We start from the raw sequence: 18,235 nt of genomic DNA, 5'->3' as shown, positions 1-18,235 counted from the left end.
TTTATCTTACAGAATTTCTCCACGAACAAATGAAAAATCTGATATATACCAACGATCATGAAAAGTTGCCCAGCATTTGTTTTACGATTCCATCAGTCGAAGCTCATTTTGCTAGAGAGAAAATTCGTTGAAGCATATGAGGTTTGATTTTCTCAATGATATGATATCGAATTTCGTCGAATACGGACACTGTGGATTATGGAATACCAGATACGATTATAAGGATGTTGTTGCGGTTGATATGATTGCATGTTATCCGGGAAGTTTTCTTGGAATGGGAGAGTGTTTTAAATATTTTGAGCGATTTGGACATCCAACATACGAGATGGCCAGAGCATAAATAAACTGACCATTATCAGACTTTGAGCTGACTGGATTCGTTCGTATCGAGTAATTCAACTTTGCCGTAGATCTTCATCCAATTTGTTATGTCTGCGTTGGCAAACACTTTTCAGAAATAAAAATTGGGTCACCAACAGTATTATTACGGTATGTGCTTGATGTAAAAATACTGACATCGTTGATTGTAAGTGAACCAATTGTATCATATATTCCGCAAAAGCACGTTTGGTTACCAAAGCTAAAGAAGTATTCTGATGATGAAAATCCTGATGTAACCGATTTTGAAAATTAAAAACCAAAACAGCTTGGCAGAAAAATAATTGGTAAGTTTACCCGAGGAGGATCACAACATCATAAACGACATTGTACAATGTTAAATATAGATCATGCTGATTTAGCTTTTAGAATTACTGCTACAACGAATAGAAACATATTTATAAGTCGAGAAACAGTTTTATTGTCAAATTTAACTAAATTATGTACAATTCCGCAATATACTCATTAAAGATCTTCAATGCTCGCGTATGTTTCGATACATTTATTATCGATGATAAACATATTTCCTGATATCGCGGTTAGAGTCGATACAAAATATTTTAATTCCAATAAAAAATGCAGGACTGTTGGACAATTATATATAGGCGCTTACACATAATGGGACCAATGGAGAATACAATAAGAAAAGATACTTAGCTATTCTGAATCTGCTGACGTTGAAATCAAACACATTTACTACAAAAATAATAAAACATCTAAATTATCATCAGCACCATCGGTATATGATCCTGTCGCCACACATAAGACTATTTAATAATAATAATAATAATAATAATAATAATAATAATAATAATAATAATAATAATAATAATTAGGACTTTGTATAGCTCCTAACCTTTAGAAACACAAAGCGCTTTACAGCATTAGACAACACCTATAAGATAAAAAACATAATAATATTATTACAAAAACAAATACCATGAAATTAGAAAAACATTAAAAAATAAAAACCATGCTGAGAATACTTCAGGTAGGAAACATTATTAGGTCTTTAAGTTTGTTCTTGCATAACAAATAAGTGAGTCGTGAGAGCCCTCTTGAATGTGATCACTGTATCTTCGTGTCTACGTTCAGTGGGCAATTCATTTCACGTTGCTGGGCCCTGGTATGCAAAAGAACGACTTCCATATGACTTTGTTTTCATAGTGGGAATAATGAATATACGATTGTCAGAAGAGGAGCGTAAGTATCTTGCTGGTGTGAACACATGAGTGAGATCGGATAGGTATGTTAGAGTAGAGTCCGACAGTGAAACCTAGCACAGAGAACAAATTTTGTGTTTGATTCTGGATCGAATGGATAGCCAGTGTAGGGTACAGAGCAGCGGGGAGGTGTGCTCTGTTCGTGGTACTCTAAGTATCATCCGTGCAGCTGTGTTTTGAACTTTTTGAATTTTCTGGAGTAGATATTGAGATGAACCAGACAAAATTGACTTACAGTAGTCCAGTCTTGAAAGTAATAATGAACACACAAGTGTTTTAGTGGCATCAACTGAACGATATTTGCGAATTGAGCTGATGCGTCTCAGCTCAAGATATGCAACCTAGCATATGTTCATGACATGTTGGTGCAATGTCAGAGTACTGTCCAGAGTAACACCTAGGTTTCGTACTGATTGTGTGATTTTAATGTTGGTGTTGCTGAAATTTATTGTTTGAGGTAAAGGATGTGAATGAGAAAGTCATTTTGTTGTGATCAGAATAGCATCAGTTTTATCATCATTCATCTGCAGCTTGTTATATGTCATCCATGATTTCACATCAGAAATGCACCTCTCTACACCTTGGATGCTAGCATCAACTTCAGTTGGGTGGCTAGAGTTGTATATTTGGGTGTCATCAGTGTACAATTGGTGAGACACTCGATGATGACCTATGACACTTGAGAGCGACTGAGTGTACAGAATGAAGAGAACAGGTCCAAGAACAGACCCCTGTGGAACACCACAACATATATCAACTGGGCTGGAGTGTATTCCATTTGCAGATACAATTTTGTGTCCTGTTGACCAAGTAGGACTTGAACCAGAGTAAGGGTGTATCATGAATGCCAAATACATGCTATAGCTGGTGAAGTAATATATCATGTTATTTTGTGTCAGATACTGCAGACAAATCAGGGAGGGTGAGACTGTAATCTGTCCGCTATCCAACGCAGAGAGAATATCATTAACTACTTTCAGAAGAGTAGTTTCAGTACTGTGGCAAGGGCGATAGGCATATTGTACATTGCTAAAAGACTGTTTGAATTTAGATGAGATACAAGCTGGGACAGAACAACCTTTACTAAGATTGTTGATATGAACGGGAGATTAGAAACTGGGCGGCAGTTCTTTAAATCGTTATGGTCTAGTGTTGGTTTCTTCAGCAGAGTCTTTACAATGCCATTTTTGAAAAATGATGGGAATTCCCCGGATGAGAGAGAGGTATTAATAACATCAGTTAGTGAAGGCAATACCGGATCTAAGCACTCAAGCAGCAGTGATGTTGGAATTGGATGAAGTTCACGTGACTTTGGTGCATCAGGATTGTACGTAGTATACGATGATGTAATACTGGATAAACAATCAAATCCAGCTCGGATATTTTCTCGAGGAAGACACAAAAGCACAGATGTGATTTATGTTACTCAGCGATATACAAAATACCTTAAGTAATTAGCGATAACTGCAATATTATAGTCGTGTTTAATGGAGTCGATATGCATACTCTGCGAATATTCATCAGGCGTGGTGTAGTGGGGACATAGACATGATTAAGTTCAAAACCTTGATTTCAGGAGCACAATCTACCCAACATGGATTTATCACAATAAATTTACATGATCCTCGATCACGATATCGTATAGGTCTTGATAAAATCTTTGGTTGAGAGACTGATATAATAATGATTTAATTACTTACCTACTACAGTAGCAGAGAGGGTGCGACCACAAACGAGTGTCCGAAAGATAAACAAAACATATAACACATTTTAGAAAAAACACGAGCGACAACGATAGAGTAACAAAAAAACTAACCGAATTAGAGAAATATTCGATTTTAGTTAGAGGCTTTGGCTTCACGTTATTGACCTTATATTTTTTATTTTCGTAGGATGCTTTATTTTTCAAAAATGGAACTTTCAGCAATTGGTCTGTTTGCAATCTCTTTTGCTTGGACAGTGAGATAGTAACCAGTGGATAGGCTTCCATGGAAATGTATACACAATATATCATTCCACTTGATGTTTATGCTCGTGTTTGGCAAACAATTTATAGCTGAGCCCAGGCTAGTGAAAAAGCAAGACGTCACAGTCTCTTTTCCGCATAGCCGGTGATGACGAACACACTCTCATAATGATTTTGGTTCAATTTTGAATTTGTTAGCATTCTTTACACCTTTAACCGAATATAAGAAACAAATGGAGTGAATTTTGTATATACTGTAGAGTAAATATATTAGTGCGTCATTCTTTCCGCTTCGATCTTGATACCAAGATCACAATCATAGAAGAAATGGAGCAACGTTTAGCTCAAAGGGTTTCATTTTCTTATACTCCTAAATGCCCTAGTGGAATTTGTTCGTATATGGGATGAATCTATACATCAAATACATTTCATACCAGACACGGGCAAACATCTTTATGATCTTTGGTTAAGGTAACAGTCGTAGTCATATTTGCATTATTATTTCGTTAATGGTTTTGATTTTAATACCTTTGCTAACCAATCTGATTTGTACTACACTTCAGGTGGCATAGTGGTCTAAAGCACTAGGATTTGTAGGTAACGGATATCTTTTCTCTGTTATCGTGGGTTCAAGTGTCAGCTAAGGCAATGTTGATATGTGAGAAAATTTACCAGTCGCCTCCCTATGGTAGCCGGTTATTTTCCGGGTTTTTACGGGTTCTTCCTCCACCAAATATGCTGGTCGGCACCTATAGCTTGTCATGTGCTGGAAACTGGCATTAAACCCAAGAAAACTTGATAGGTACTGTTCATAATCGGTATGATTCGATATTGCGCATCATATGTAAGACATAAACACGTGCAAAAGAAGCGCAAAAGAAGCGCGTTGCACGGAATACTGCATGAATTTTGTTTTACATTTTTAAATAGATATCTATTGTATTCTATGTAGGTAATAATTATTCGCTTCCATTAATATATTGGAAGAATTTTAGTATATGTATACATCCTTTCACCTTTAAGAGGTAAAACTCGCTGAGGTTCTGTCTTATTTATCTTCGAAACTTAATTTTTAAGTCATGTGATCGTTTCTCCAACAATCAATAATATCTTGTCCGATTTGGCTGTCGTGCAAATCTGGAAATGTATAGGCGTCGATGCAAATGGTCACGACGCTCAAGCTGTGTCGGCATATGTTTGTAGTAGTAGTAGTAGTAGTACAACAGCAACCATAACTGCTGCTACCACTACTACTAGTAGTTATAAGAGGGTCTTGGTGTTATTTTGTTTGACTTACATGCTTCACCTCGCCACCACTTATGGCATTCGATCCACATGACATTCCCAGTATTCTCTAGCTCATCGGAGTTCCGTTGTCTGTATGAAGTCTGACTTTTTTGCTATTAATGGCTTCTTCGGGCTTTCTCCTAGTTTATGGTTGGTTACTCATATTGCACCAACCTATTTGATGCGATCTCTGCATTTTACAGACCTTTAAAAGAAGGAATCTGGCAGGATAAATGCACCGTGGCATCACCGCTAGCTTCTTGCGTGCGATTTTGGATGCATTTAAACTCAACACTGGTATATGTGAAGTAGATAATTAATTAATTAATTAATTAACAAAACAAAAGAACGAACGAACAACTTAATGAATGAATGAATATTCCACTCCGGAAAGGCAAAGAATATTGCAAAAGAGGCGACACATCGTACTGATAAACAGGGCGAAAAACCCTTGTCGTCTAGCTGTTTTAAACTTCCGTGATATTACCTCTTGCTATGCACTCAAGCGTCACCTTTGTCGAATTTACGGCACTCACTGATCATGTGACTGATTTTCGACCTTTCCCCTACGCAATCTTCACAGTGGTGAGACTTTATGATTGTATATACATGTACTTGCTTTCACCTTCTTGCCATAACCAATATTTTTGTTTCTTTCTTCAACCATCTACCTGTACATGCAGGAAAAACATTATTTACATTTAGTGGCCACGTTATAGTCATAGTATTAGCAGTAGTTTATATAACATAGAAAAACTGAATTCGACTTGACCTAAGAATTTGGATTCATCTGTGACCATTATTTCCTACTCAGAACAGTAAAACATGCTTCAGGATCTAAGATCATATCTCGTACAGACCGATTTAAATTTCGTCACTAGCTCGTTTTATCATAATCCGCAATATGATAAATTGTATTTCCATTACAGCTCACGTACCCTTGCCAACAACTACAATTCCGGCTCTTCTACCCCCACATATATCTGGACAGATGACGATCAACCTTAATGGCGATACAATATTGACCTGTAATTCTGATGCACCAGGGGTAACCTACACATGGCTATATCAGGGAGTATGAAAATTATTTATTCATTTGTCAGCACTATTACTTAGAACATGTTATGAAACAGATTTTTTGGACATATGATACAGAACACAAGAACAAAACTAATCATAATTGTGCGTGTCTGCTCACCACGTACATGTAGAATGTTCCATACCTATTTTAGGTTCGGGGACATCTATGAAAACAACACAAATGTCTTTTTCCCCTTGAAAAGAACATGACTGGGTACCTACATAAAAGTAAATGACATACGTATCTCTGTTAAGGGGAATATAGCAACTCGTTTTATATTGTACCGTAAATGGTCTAATTAGAGAGTTGATCTCAGACCAACATGCAGTTTTGACACAACAATCTGATGCTAAGCTATTAAACTGGGTCACGCGTACCGGGCGAAGATAAGCAAATATTCTGATCTGCATATTGGCACCGCAGTTACGTTAATGATACTAGTATGTACGATTCTGCATACAAATTTATCCTTTTGTTTTTATTTCAGAGCGCAGATCTTCGTTTCATGAAACATGATATTATTCAAAACATGTCTGCAAAATAGTTTTAAAATAAAATGTTTATGATACAAACAGATAACGCCTTGTACAAACATTTCTCTCAAACTCAGATCACGGCAATTGCCATGCAAAATCCGATCCAGCTAGTGATATTAAAATGTCTGTTACCCTTTCTCTCGTCTGTTGCTTACCTTGATGAACGTACTGTGTTCAATTGTTTTCAGTATGGAAAATGTATGGATGTAAATGATTTCTTCATCTCCCACTTCGAAATATCTTCAGTAGTGTTTCATCAAGGTTTAAAGCCACCATATGATCTCATAAACCCTTAAAGAAGCAGAAACGAATGCAAAGAGAAGATTGCTACAAATAATATTCAGGCAAATATTTATTCTAGCTAAAAGCAAAATAATACAAGCATCGGGAAAACATAGCACAATGTCAATGAGACGATAATAATCCATAGAAACTAGAACATTATTTTATTAACTATAAATTGGGAATGTTGCATTTTCTTAAGCATGTATTAAATGAAAATTCTCAAATAAAATGTGTAAATCGCTTTGAAGATAATATTATTGTGTAAGAAAAACATGATCATATCCATATTCCATATCATGTTCCACTGTACTCCCTCTCAACAAATCTAGACAGTAACCCGAGGGCATAGAGCGAAATCAATCAAATATGTGACGTGTATTTATGTTGAAAAGGTGTGTCAAGGAATCATTTGAAAATGTTATTGCATCTGACATTTTAGTATATTTGTTCTTGGAGAACCGACGTTTCTGTTCGTTATTGTAAATACGCACACCAGGGACATTGAACTGACAACATAATTTTGTCTTATGTTTGTGTTCAAAGCCATTTTCCTGTGCAGTTTAAACAGCTGATTTGGTTACCGCCATAATTAGGCCTGATACGGACAAACAACGATTGGCTAGCTGAGGTCACGTGATATGATCAGGGGTCTATAAAAATGCAGATGCACACAACACATTGTCAGAGAGATATCGGAGCGGCAAAGTATTAACGTTTAGATAGGAAAGAATACCGTGCAAAACTAACTTAACGTTGCCGCTTTCGGGAACTAAGGATTCGTTTTGTCTAACACGAACACTCACAAAAACCACAAACACGAATCACAACAATTAGCACAGAAGAAAAGCAAAAGATCAAAACCCTAAATGCTTCTTCTTTTTCAGATATGCATAAAAGTAAATTCCTATATTTGCGAAAGGAATAACATCAATTAGTGTTGCTTGTGTTTGCCCTTTTAGTGTGTGCTTCGTTTTGACGCAGGGACCCATATGTCATAGAAGCACTGGGTTTAGTAATTAACACTAATCTTATGCTGTGTTTCCTTAATATGTTTCATACACATGCGCCACGTTCACGTGTGTGCGCGCACGCGCGCGCGCGCGCGCGTGTGTGTGTGTGTGTGTTTGCGATTTCCAGACGGAATGTTGAATTAACCTTATGGGCCCTTCTCCATGCCGTAAGCAGTAACTAATGCAGATGGGAGACACGGCTAATCTGTATTTAGCACATCGAACTCGTGACCGAAAGGCTCCGGGTTCAAGTCCTACCAGGGTATCACTCAAAGCCTTTAGCAAGCTACTTACTCAGACTGCATCAGCACTGATTAACATTTTTGTCTTGTTTTGCAGGAAAATAAAGTCAACATTAATATAATATTTATATGTTGCGTTGAAGCAACAACCTTTCATCTAACTACATATCTATCAAGCAAGCCTCATTCTGATGATTCGATCATATTGTGTCTATGACTGTGAAGCGTTATGAAATTCTACTGACATGATTTGTAGCCTCGTATTGGTAAAACAAACACAAGTACACACACGGTCCCTCGTGTTCCTTTTCAGCTTGATATTAATAAGATTAATTAAAGTCTGCACTGAGCAGGAAGAGATGCTACACAATATAATAATTAAATTTCAGAGCAAGTCACTTCCGCATGGAGTGTCAATCATTGGTGGAAATCATCTTGCTATAATCGGTGCTGACTCGTCAAATGTCGGAATATTCACTTGTGTAATAAACAAGAACGGTCTTCAAGCAGTTAGTATGACAACAGTAACCATCATATCAGGTAATTTGTTTTACGTGTTCATTCCAATTTGTAACTTTCGGTTTGATATATTTTGTTAGTTCATGTAATGTGATCTAATGAACGATAAAGAAGCATATCAAAGAATAGTGTCGAATATTACTTTTATGTTCTGTCGTGACTCATTTTTAGTGGTACCATTCAGCCAACGCGGTGTATTTTTTATTCACATCAAACCATATTGCACAGTTCGGCACTCTATGATCTAATATAATAAATATTGTCCTCTGGTTTGGTGAACAAAATATATTATAAACGAGCTATTTTAACTTGTTGAGTTCAACTTCAAGTTTTCGTCAGTCATTATGTCGTACCGTTTCATTATCCTTCGTTTAAAAATACCCTATAATTGTAGAATATCGAGCCGTACTGAAATTGTTAAGTGACCATAGGTCTTGTTAAGAAACTATATGGATCTTCTGTGTCTTTTAATTGCATTGTTGTACTTGCGAACTAAGAATTACTTAGACGATTCCATTTTCGAAAAATAATCCCTTTTTCCTCGAAAAATGTTCAAAATTAAAATATTTCGTTCCATATAAATTTGTAGGAAATCCAGTCAAAATAAAGCACTCTTGCTGTATTTTCTATTCATATATCTTTGACAATTAAATCATTGTTTTAATGACTTGCAAATGCGACATTAAATCTTTTAAATTATATTATTCCTAATAGCAATATCGGCCTATATTATCGCGTGTGTGTGTCTGTGTGTGTGTGTGTGTGTGTGTGTGTGTGTGTGTTGGATGTATAACATAACTTTAACAATTTCTCAATCTTAACGTGGCGATGTCTGCAGTGTGACCTTTTATAATGTTAGGACTGGGCCATCATGCCGCAGACATATGGCATGTCACACCCAGTCACATTATCTTGACACCATGACACCAGGGCGACCAGTACTAACACTAACATCTTAATGCTGAACGACCAAGCGTGCCATTTTTGAAGTCTTTGGTATCACTAGGGTTTGAACACACGACCTATCGCATCCGAGGCGAACGCCTTAACTACTACGCCACCGGAGCTGTCTTTTATTATAGTTCAAAGCTCCATAAGCAATTGATTGAATCTGACAAAAGACTATAAAGAAATTGACGCAAAATAAAGAATGATTCCAAACATTCACCAGTCGATCATTTGTTTCGGTTCAAATCTAGAACGATGCTAAGCTTGGTGGTTGGGGCACGAAATGGTGGTGAATGCTTAAAGTATTACTAGCGATTGGAAATACGTTTAATAGAGCATATGTGTGTGTAGCTACTGAATTTTGCCAGTTCATAGATAGTCATTCCGTTTACAGGAAAGGCTCATGTTACGTCAGTGGTGGTTTCGCCCAACCATCCACAGCCGGGAGATAGAGTGGATATCCATTGTAATGCTACTGGGAACCCATATCCTTCTGTCTATTGGAGCTATACGGATGTGAGTATGATATACTACATTATCACTGCTTGATTACTAAGAATTATAGAAGGAATAAGTTTAATCAAAATGAAATTGCTGTGTCGTAATTATCTAAATCAATATTTCCCTGTCTATGCTGCTGTATGAAATGGATACAATATTTCAAACTGTGTCATCAAAATAACGGACAAATAGATTTAAGTTCCCTTAAAAATTAAGTAATGCTATTTGCTGGCGCTATTTATTTGTTTTCATCAACATGGATAACTGTAATAAAAATGTCGTTTACCTTTTACAATGGTCTAAATACCACCGTGTTTTCGTGATATACCCTGCCTCATGTAGACAAATGTATTAAAAGTTCAATATATTGAAACGTACAAGGACAATTATGCTCTGTACAACAAATTAAAAGTAAACAATTGTATCGCGCCCGTTACTTTATAATATCAATCAGGATAATATCATGAAAATATGTCTTTACAAACAACGAGGCAAATGTATCCACTTATTTAATAAATTTGCTTCTTTTCATCAAATAAATTTCAGACGATGGGGCTGTCGTATATGCCGATCTCCACGTCATATCTAGGCCCGACAACGGTTCGAATTAATAACTTCCAGCCCGCATTACACAGTGGTACATGGACATGCATTGCCAAGAACAGCCTGGGTGTTGATAGACAGCTCATTCAGCTGTAGTGAAGGATGGAGATATTGCTCAAGATATTGGCCTAAATACGGAATTAAACAATGACTAATGTAAATGCATAGAATTAGGGTGGAAACACTTTAGCCTTTTCGTAGTCTACTGTACGGTATTAAGTCATACAATTGTATACACATCATATAATAAACATTATTTCGAAATTTGCAAATTATATCACATTAGCTTGAAGGCACATTATATTAAATGTACTTTTTTTCTGACTAGTTATCAGAAGTTTTAAAAAGAAAATTACAAAATATTGCAATAGATAGGTATTCGTAATAGTACTTTGTAAAAAAAAAACCACATAAATCTTGGAACTTTAATTTTAAAAAATGTATACTCTTCTTCAATGTTGTCGCTGTCTCACAAATGTCGAGATCAATAAGCGGTGTCGACATTTAATCTTGATTTATGAAACTAAGTTTCGATGTAGAATTTGCTTAGTCGCAGACCTTTCCAAGTATAAAAGCCTGTGGTATCTGCATATATCTCTTATTTTCCATACTATAGTGACAGCGGTATTCGTCGGCCGATGGAAATAAGCTTGTAAATGCCATATCTACAAATTGCACCGTTCATATGTATCAATTAAATTCATATTGTACTGGAGAAATTGGTAATTATCGATGCAGCATATATTACTTTTTGCCGTTTAAGAACATTGCAAAATATTTTCTTTCTCTTTCTTCAGCGTTTATTGCGACCTTTTTTGGAACTCATTTATCTTTCTGCACAACTATATATTGTACATAGGTAGTCCATGCAATTACAGATTTTTACACAACTATTTATTGAACAAGTGTAGCAAACACGGCTATTTCTTGACATCAGGTACTCTATTCAGAAAGTTCTTATTCGCACACTTATTTCTTAAACCCTTCTTATCTTATAATAGCCTCATTCTCACAAAAATATTTCGAATAAATTTCAAATAGTTTCGGCGAACTTTGGGAAATGTGGTTATGTGGTTCTAAGATATTGCCGTGATGCATTATTTTAAGCTGTAAATAAGTAAATATGTGACAGTGTGTGTGTGTGTGTGTGTGTGTGTGTGTGTGTGTGTGAATAATATTACGAACAACAGACTTCACAATGAATACAAGATTGCTCAACCAATAACCACCAATCATTTTGTAACAATATGAAATTAATAGATATCAATATAACACAAAACTGAGTGAACATTGTGGATGTCATTATGATACATGGCTATCATAAGTTAAGATATGTGATTCAGCTCAAAATTAAATCCATAGCAGGGGCAATGATACGGTACTTTAATCGCTTTTAGATATTCTGAATGAGCTTCAGGTCAACGGGTGGACCTTTTGTTGTTTATCAACTATGCAAAGGGTTGAAATGTTGCAGAAATAGTGTTTGTACTTGAAATATTTGTAATAAGTTAAACTTTTGCAGAGATCGGTTTAATAAAGAGAGTTGGAAGCCTGTGGAATTATCCAAGTCTCGGATAAGCGTGTTAATTATGGTTCCTAAATAACATAAAATCTTTATTGGATAAGTTAAATTGAGGGTGTATGCCTCAGGCGAAGGTTCTTATTTTATAAATGTATTACCCTGCAAAATTCGTCAATTTACATTTTTCGGCCGAATACATGAAGATTTGATTCCATGACGAATAGCGAATATTCGCTCGGTGATATGGCTAAGTGACGTGTATTGGAAATCTTAAAAGACGAGTCTGTAAAGGGAAGAAAGAATGCGAGGTAGAGTGATTCGGTTTCATACAAACTATTACTTTAATATGAGTCCAAAGATAATTGTTTGAATTTATTTGTTCTAAAGTCATGCAACTGTTCATGAGTCTGATGATAACTGTTTGAATACAATTGCGTTGAATATATATCTCTCACGTATTCAAACAATTGTATACGCTATTTTATTCATAGGAGTCTTGAGATAATTGTTTTGAATTTATTTGTTTATATGTCATATAAAGCATATATGTTAGGAATTGTTTATTATCGGCATGATCGTGATTCCGATGAACTGTCCATGAGCAAATAAGGTAGAAAAGACACCGAGTAAATTTTTTAATTCATTTGTATAAATAAGATGACAGTTATCTTTACCAGCAGCATTAAAGGCGGTCCGACCTCATCCATTTGCCTGGGCAAAATCTCTATAAAAAAACAACAGTATGACTCGACCATTGGTTGAATAAACAGGGAAGAGTAGACCGACTACCCACCGTTCACTTTCTAACTGACTGTCACCACAAAAAGAAACTTTTTTTAAATATTACAAGAAACGCAATGGCCACCCTGATCTCTGCAAATCTCCTGGGGTAAAAATAATAGTAGTCCCGCTGTCGTGTGGTTTGATTTTTTAAGATAAAATAACTGATTTATCATTAAACATAAAGCAAAATGAATTGTCGTTTAAGACAAAGTAGTAATCGGAAATGAATGTTCCTAGAAAAATATAATACATTAGCTCGCGCCCGTTGTTAGGTGTACTGATCTTTAACTGATTGATGTAGCACATTATAATATGTGCGATGGTCAACCAAATATCTTATCGATACCACTGCGTTATCGTGTTGATCGATTATGTATATTGATTTAATGAATCTATGTGGGGTTTGTTGAGCATGCCACTATAATTAAACTCAAAAAATGTGTAGGAAAGGATTCAAAATGAGATATGTTCATATCACCGGGATACAAACCAAATGAATATTTCTCAGCGTACATGTAACAACCTCGTTAAAGATAGCCAAAATAAATACAGTTATTTCTGATTACTGTAGGGCTCTGAGCGCACCGCTGTGTGACGTAAATTACTTCTGCGTTTGTGAATATCCCTCACGAAATTATTCTAGCTGTATTTGTTTGTTTGTCAAGCGTCACATCTTTGTAAAACACAAGGTTAATAATGCTACCATCAAGTCGGATCGAGCATCAGTTGTGTCAGTGTTAAAATCAATGACGTTGTACAATAAATTGTCTTCGATGGAATTCTTCGCAGCATCATTGAATACCTTGAGGACATTATATCATGGTTTGTCGTTCACAATTAGTGTTAATAAATAATGTTTGCCCCAGTTTAGCCATGGCATTATCAAAGTGAGTAGCAACTGTGCTTTACCAGACACAGACGTGCACATGATAATGGATGGGCCATAATTTGGTAACTCTGGATGATGCTTAAATGATGCTTGTTCTTTTGTCGCCAAAAGTCAATCCCTTTCTTAATGTAGAAATTATTATTTATGATCACGAGTCTGTATTTTTTTTAATGCAAGATGGTCACCGATATAATTGGAATAAGAGCAACAACGACAAACAATCATAGGCAAACACTTACAGGTAAGTCCGTAACATGCGGCACTAAAAATATAACTTTGAGTTCCCACATCATAGGCAGGGCGGAAGTGATATTACTGAGACGATCTGGAAATCAGTAGGACCACCGTGGGCTAAGTATCCTGTTAGAAAACATCTTGAATATATTTGTGTTGACCCTGGAACCCTGCGTGATATCAGACTTGACGAGAGAAACCGACCAAGAGCTGAAGATTTTCCAGTGAATGCGATTGATCAATTAATGACGTTGTCCAAACATATGTTGTGCCATCCTTCCTAATTTCCTCTTTGGCATCGCTTATATGTTCGTAGATTTTTAAATCTTAGGGTATTTTAAACGTGTTTTTTTTACTTTCTGGATCCTATCTATGAAAATCAAACCTTGTGTTGTTCTTCTCAGTCTTAAGAATGCTTAGTATTGCAATCTCCTCGTACGTTAGCTCATTAGCATGATTGCTTTTTTCCGTCATTATATATTCAACATAGAATATTTACTCAAACCAAATGTTTTATTTATAAATAGTATTCTTATATAATGTCATACTACATAAACAATTTTTTGTCGTTGCTGAGTGGGACAACTAAAACATTATCATAAGACGTGTATGGGCCATTACTGCCTATTTCATATGGCCCAAATAAGGAAGGAAAAACAGGGAGGAAGCACTGTTTAGTATGTTCCAAAGATTTTTAGTGGTAAATTCAAATTATGTAATAATTCCGGGGGCGCTAATTATGTAAAACAATATAATTACAAGGACTAAATGCCCCGTATTGTTTTGTCCCAGATTTATACCGGGTATATCTGACCCGGGACCAGCATTAGGTACTTCGGTATGTCATTACGTATTTTAAGTATGGTTTGTGAATGAAGCGGGTAAGGGGTTTGATTCCCGTGTTTCTGTGTGAGGACAATTGTTTTCACACTCCCAGGAGGAAATCAAAATAATATGGTTTTATTTATTGGCCGAACTGAGCGCGTAACTTTTGGTTTGACTTCGATAACTATGAAATTACCTGTCCATGTCAGGGACTGGTTTCATTGCATGAAAGCCCTGCCAGGTATGTACATGTGTATATTTACACTGATACAGGTATCCACACTATTCATGGTATCGACAGAACAGCTTCTCCGTATTTTAGCATGATATTACGTATATAACTGGAAATCTATCGGTATTTCTTCTGGTATTTTTAGCAGTGATGTGACTGTAAATATATACGTTCCGAAATACCACCAGGATAACAAGAAGGCGTAGTGTAATGCAAACCAGACGATCGTATATTTGAATCAAACCACGGACTAAAACCATATTTTGTATATAGTAAAAAGACAGATGGGCTTGTCTGTGATGATGTAAAACTTAAACTGAAATCCTATTTGGCAAATGTACGATTGATATTAATCATTTCGTCTAGAGATACATCATACATGGGATAGTCAGGTCGCTGAGATCACTCTCTGAACCTGATAGGATGTCGTTTGATACCTAAGGCGTTAGCTTAATGAGTTTCCTCGCACAAATTAACATTGGTCAGGATAGTTGCCTGTTTGCCGTACAAATAATATATATTCATATCATCAGCTTAAGGTGGCAATGCGTATATATGTATATATTTATAAATAAATATTTAATTATATATTGAATCAAGAGAATATGAATGCGATTATTTCTGCGATTGAAAACTGATAGGGATGGTCTAGCACATCAACTTGGTCCCGACAAAATCCAAGATGATTTTGAAATATTGCAAGAGCGACGGGGTGAGGGTAAATACACATTAGCGGCAGAATGTAGATTAAGCAAAATATTGGAGCAATCAATGACAAAGTCCCTCTGTAAGGTTAATGATTATTAAAAAAATGCTGAATTTGTTTCACTTGCAAAGGCCATCGAGAAAAGTAGATCAAAGCTGTTTATAGAATATGAAACGGAAAAGGCTGTAGGTATGCGTGTAAGACACCTAAATATACTTGTTGAAGAATCAGCCAAGGAATCAATATCTGCCACCAAACAATTCCCCATGTGATATTAACACCTCAACGACACCACTGGGAAAAAAAACGTCATTTTATTTATTTTTGTGTTTGTTTTATAAAGTGTTTAGGTCGTTTATGGTGAGACCATGTCTCATGACAGGCCGTTTTAGGGCGGCCAATTGTATGGTCTGTCTCTGACATACAAACGTACAGTTGATTCCTCAACGCAAATATCAATCATTATATGTCCATCGTGTTCAAGCATACGAAATCGTATTCGTGACAACTACGAATTATGACATCGTAAATAAACAGAATTAGTAGGATTGTCACAATCAAATGACTAGGAAGGATTCCTGAAGAAATTATATAGCTACTATCCGCAGTCACAATCAAGATATACAAAAATCGTCCACGTAATATTATCTAAAATCCGCGATTTATGAAGACCACTGCCACCTGGATCGCTGTTATGTTTAAAAAATGTGATGGGGGTCCTATTTTTCTCCATTCAGCATCGACCTTCGGAAAATATTCGTTAATCATGTAATTGAGATCGTTTTGCGTTAGATCAACATCCAACCCATGGAGTTTCAAAGTAGTTATATTGGGCTTCGGTGAGCTTAAAATGATCAAAAAGTGATTTTTTGTGATAAACCCCATTTTTCGATCGTCCTCATGAATTAATGTTTGTATCACGGATCGCTTAAAATATTCCGCATTAGATTTCATTTATTTCCGATGCTCTACTGGCCCAACGATTTATCGTTTAAGCTCATCATTCAGATATTCAAGCATACATTGCTCAAAAAAGCTATTAATGTAGCGCTGTATATTTTTATAGTCCTGCTGTTTTCAATCGGGCATCACTTCACCAGACACCGCCTCTTCAGGCATTCCTCTCTCTTCTTCCGTCCGCTAGAATATTCATTCACGACCTTATGTGATGGTTGTGGTGGCCTTGACACAATGCTAAGTTCAGCAAGTGGTTATCAACCACATATAGGAGGATCTTTCAATGTTTGTGTTGGTAATGTTGAATACCAGATTGGCGCAGTAAATCTGTAGATGTATTTTAATAATTGTTTTGGTGGCGCCTATCCATACGGAGCAAAGTAAACAACAATAAGTGGTTCAATAGCATATGCAACAGAATTAGTTCCTGGACCTGAAATTCCATCAAGATTAATGATTCCAGTTTCTGCTTGGATTGGTAGTTATGACAACTGAAGAAGTGGGAATATACATCCAGTCGTTATTGCAACGTTGATTGCGGTTGCAGAAAGATCACATCAACATTATTTTGAATATTGTGTGTGGTCATCGTCAACTTCGACAATGTTGATTTGTCATCTTCCTCAATAAAAGAGATCAGCAGTTGTTCTTTAATCAACGATTGCGCCATTGTTAGCATAAACCGCAACAGGGTACCATATTACATTATTTCCGGTGGTTTCTCGAACAAGATAAATTGTGTGTAAAGCACCAAAGATAACTTTTCTATCATTTCTGCAAAATCCAAAAATATGTTTCAATTGAATTGTACATGAAAATTCTTCATCGCCGTTTAACATTGATCGACGTGCTGCGAATCCCTGGTTGAAATTTTCAATCATCGAATGCCACTGCATCGACAGCGTCGTTTGTTGTTATGTTACGGGTCTCTGAGTGATCAGAGGTATCTTCGGGGAACATCATTGACGGGCTACCGAATCATGAGTAAGCATCGGAATATATTGCCAGACCCAGTATCGTCGTAGCAACGTCAAAATCTTCGAGACATGATTCAATGTTCTTTCCAGCAATAACGTATATGGCAATGTTACACAACACCATACCATCATTTTTAACAAAACCAACTCGATGTCCATTTCCATATGATGCATTATCTTCTTTCAGAAGTTTTCCTTCGATCTAAATGAATGACTCAGCGGACAAGAAATATTAATTGTATCCTGAACCTTTAGTAAGATTCGTCCACTGAGTTAGGTACACGTGCATCATATGAATAATACTGATAATCACGTACTGATTTATCTTTGAGGACGGGTACCTCCATGACAAATGCGGGATCAGATATGCGCTGAGACATTTTATTATAACTTCCAAGCTATCATAATTGCGGTTATACTTTTTCTCTCTTTGCAGCTTGTTGTTCTGTTGTTCTGTCAGTGGCACGGCAAATAATTATATCAGTAGACCAATTTAGCCTTTAGACGATCGACATCAGCAATGATGTTTTT

General features: G+C 36.2%; 1 protein-coding gene across 1 annotated transcript in view; it reads left to right on the top strand.

Annotated features, from left to right (window-relative positions):
• LOC149793820 (hemicentin-2-like) overlaps positions 1–11,169 on the top strand; it is a 69,604-nt gene extending 58,435 nt beyond the window's left edge. The window contains exons 9-12 of the mRNA XM_089966469.1: positions 5,784–5,929; positions 8,398–8,548; positions 9,870–9,991; positions 10,523–11,169. Of these exons, the coding sequence (XP_089822595.1) occupies positions 5,784–5,929; positions 8,398–8,548; positions 9,870–9,991; positions 10,523–10,675 (572 nt within the window). The 3' untranslated portion in view covers positions 10,676–11,169. The remainder of the gene's footprint in view (positions 1–5,783; positions 5,930–8,397; positions 8,549–9,869; positions 9,992–10,522) is intronic.
• The last annotated feature ends 7,066 nt before the right edge of the window (positions 11,170–18,235 follow it).

This window comes from Sinohyriopsis cumingii, chromosome 8 (genome assembly GCF_028554795.1).
Source record: "Sinohyriopsis cumingii isolate HCF-2022 chromosome 8, ASM2855479v2, whole genome shotgun sequence".
In the NCBI taxonomy this organism is placed as follows: Eukaryota; Metazoa; Mollusca; class Bivalvia; order Unionida; family Unionidae; genus Sinohyriopsis; species Sinohyriopsis cumingii.
The sequence above is the reverse complement of the archived record's forward strand: the minus strand, read 5'-3'. Positions and strand labels throughout refer to the sequence as shown.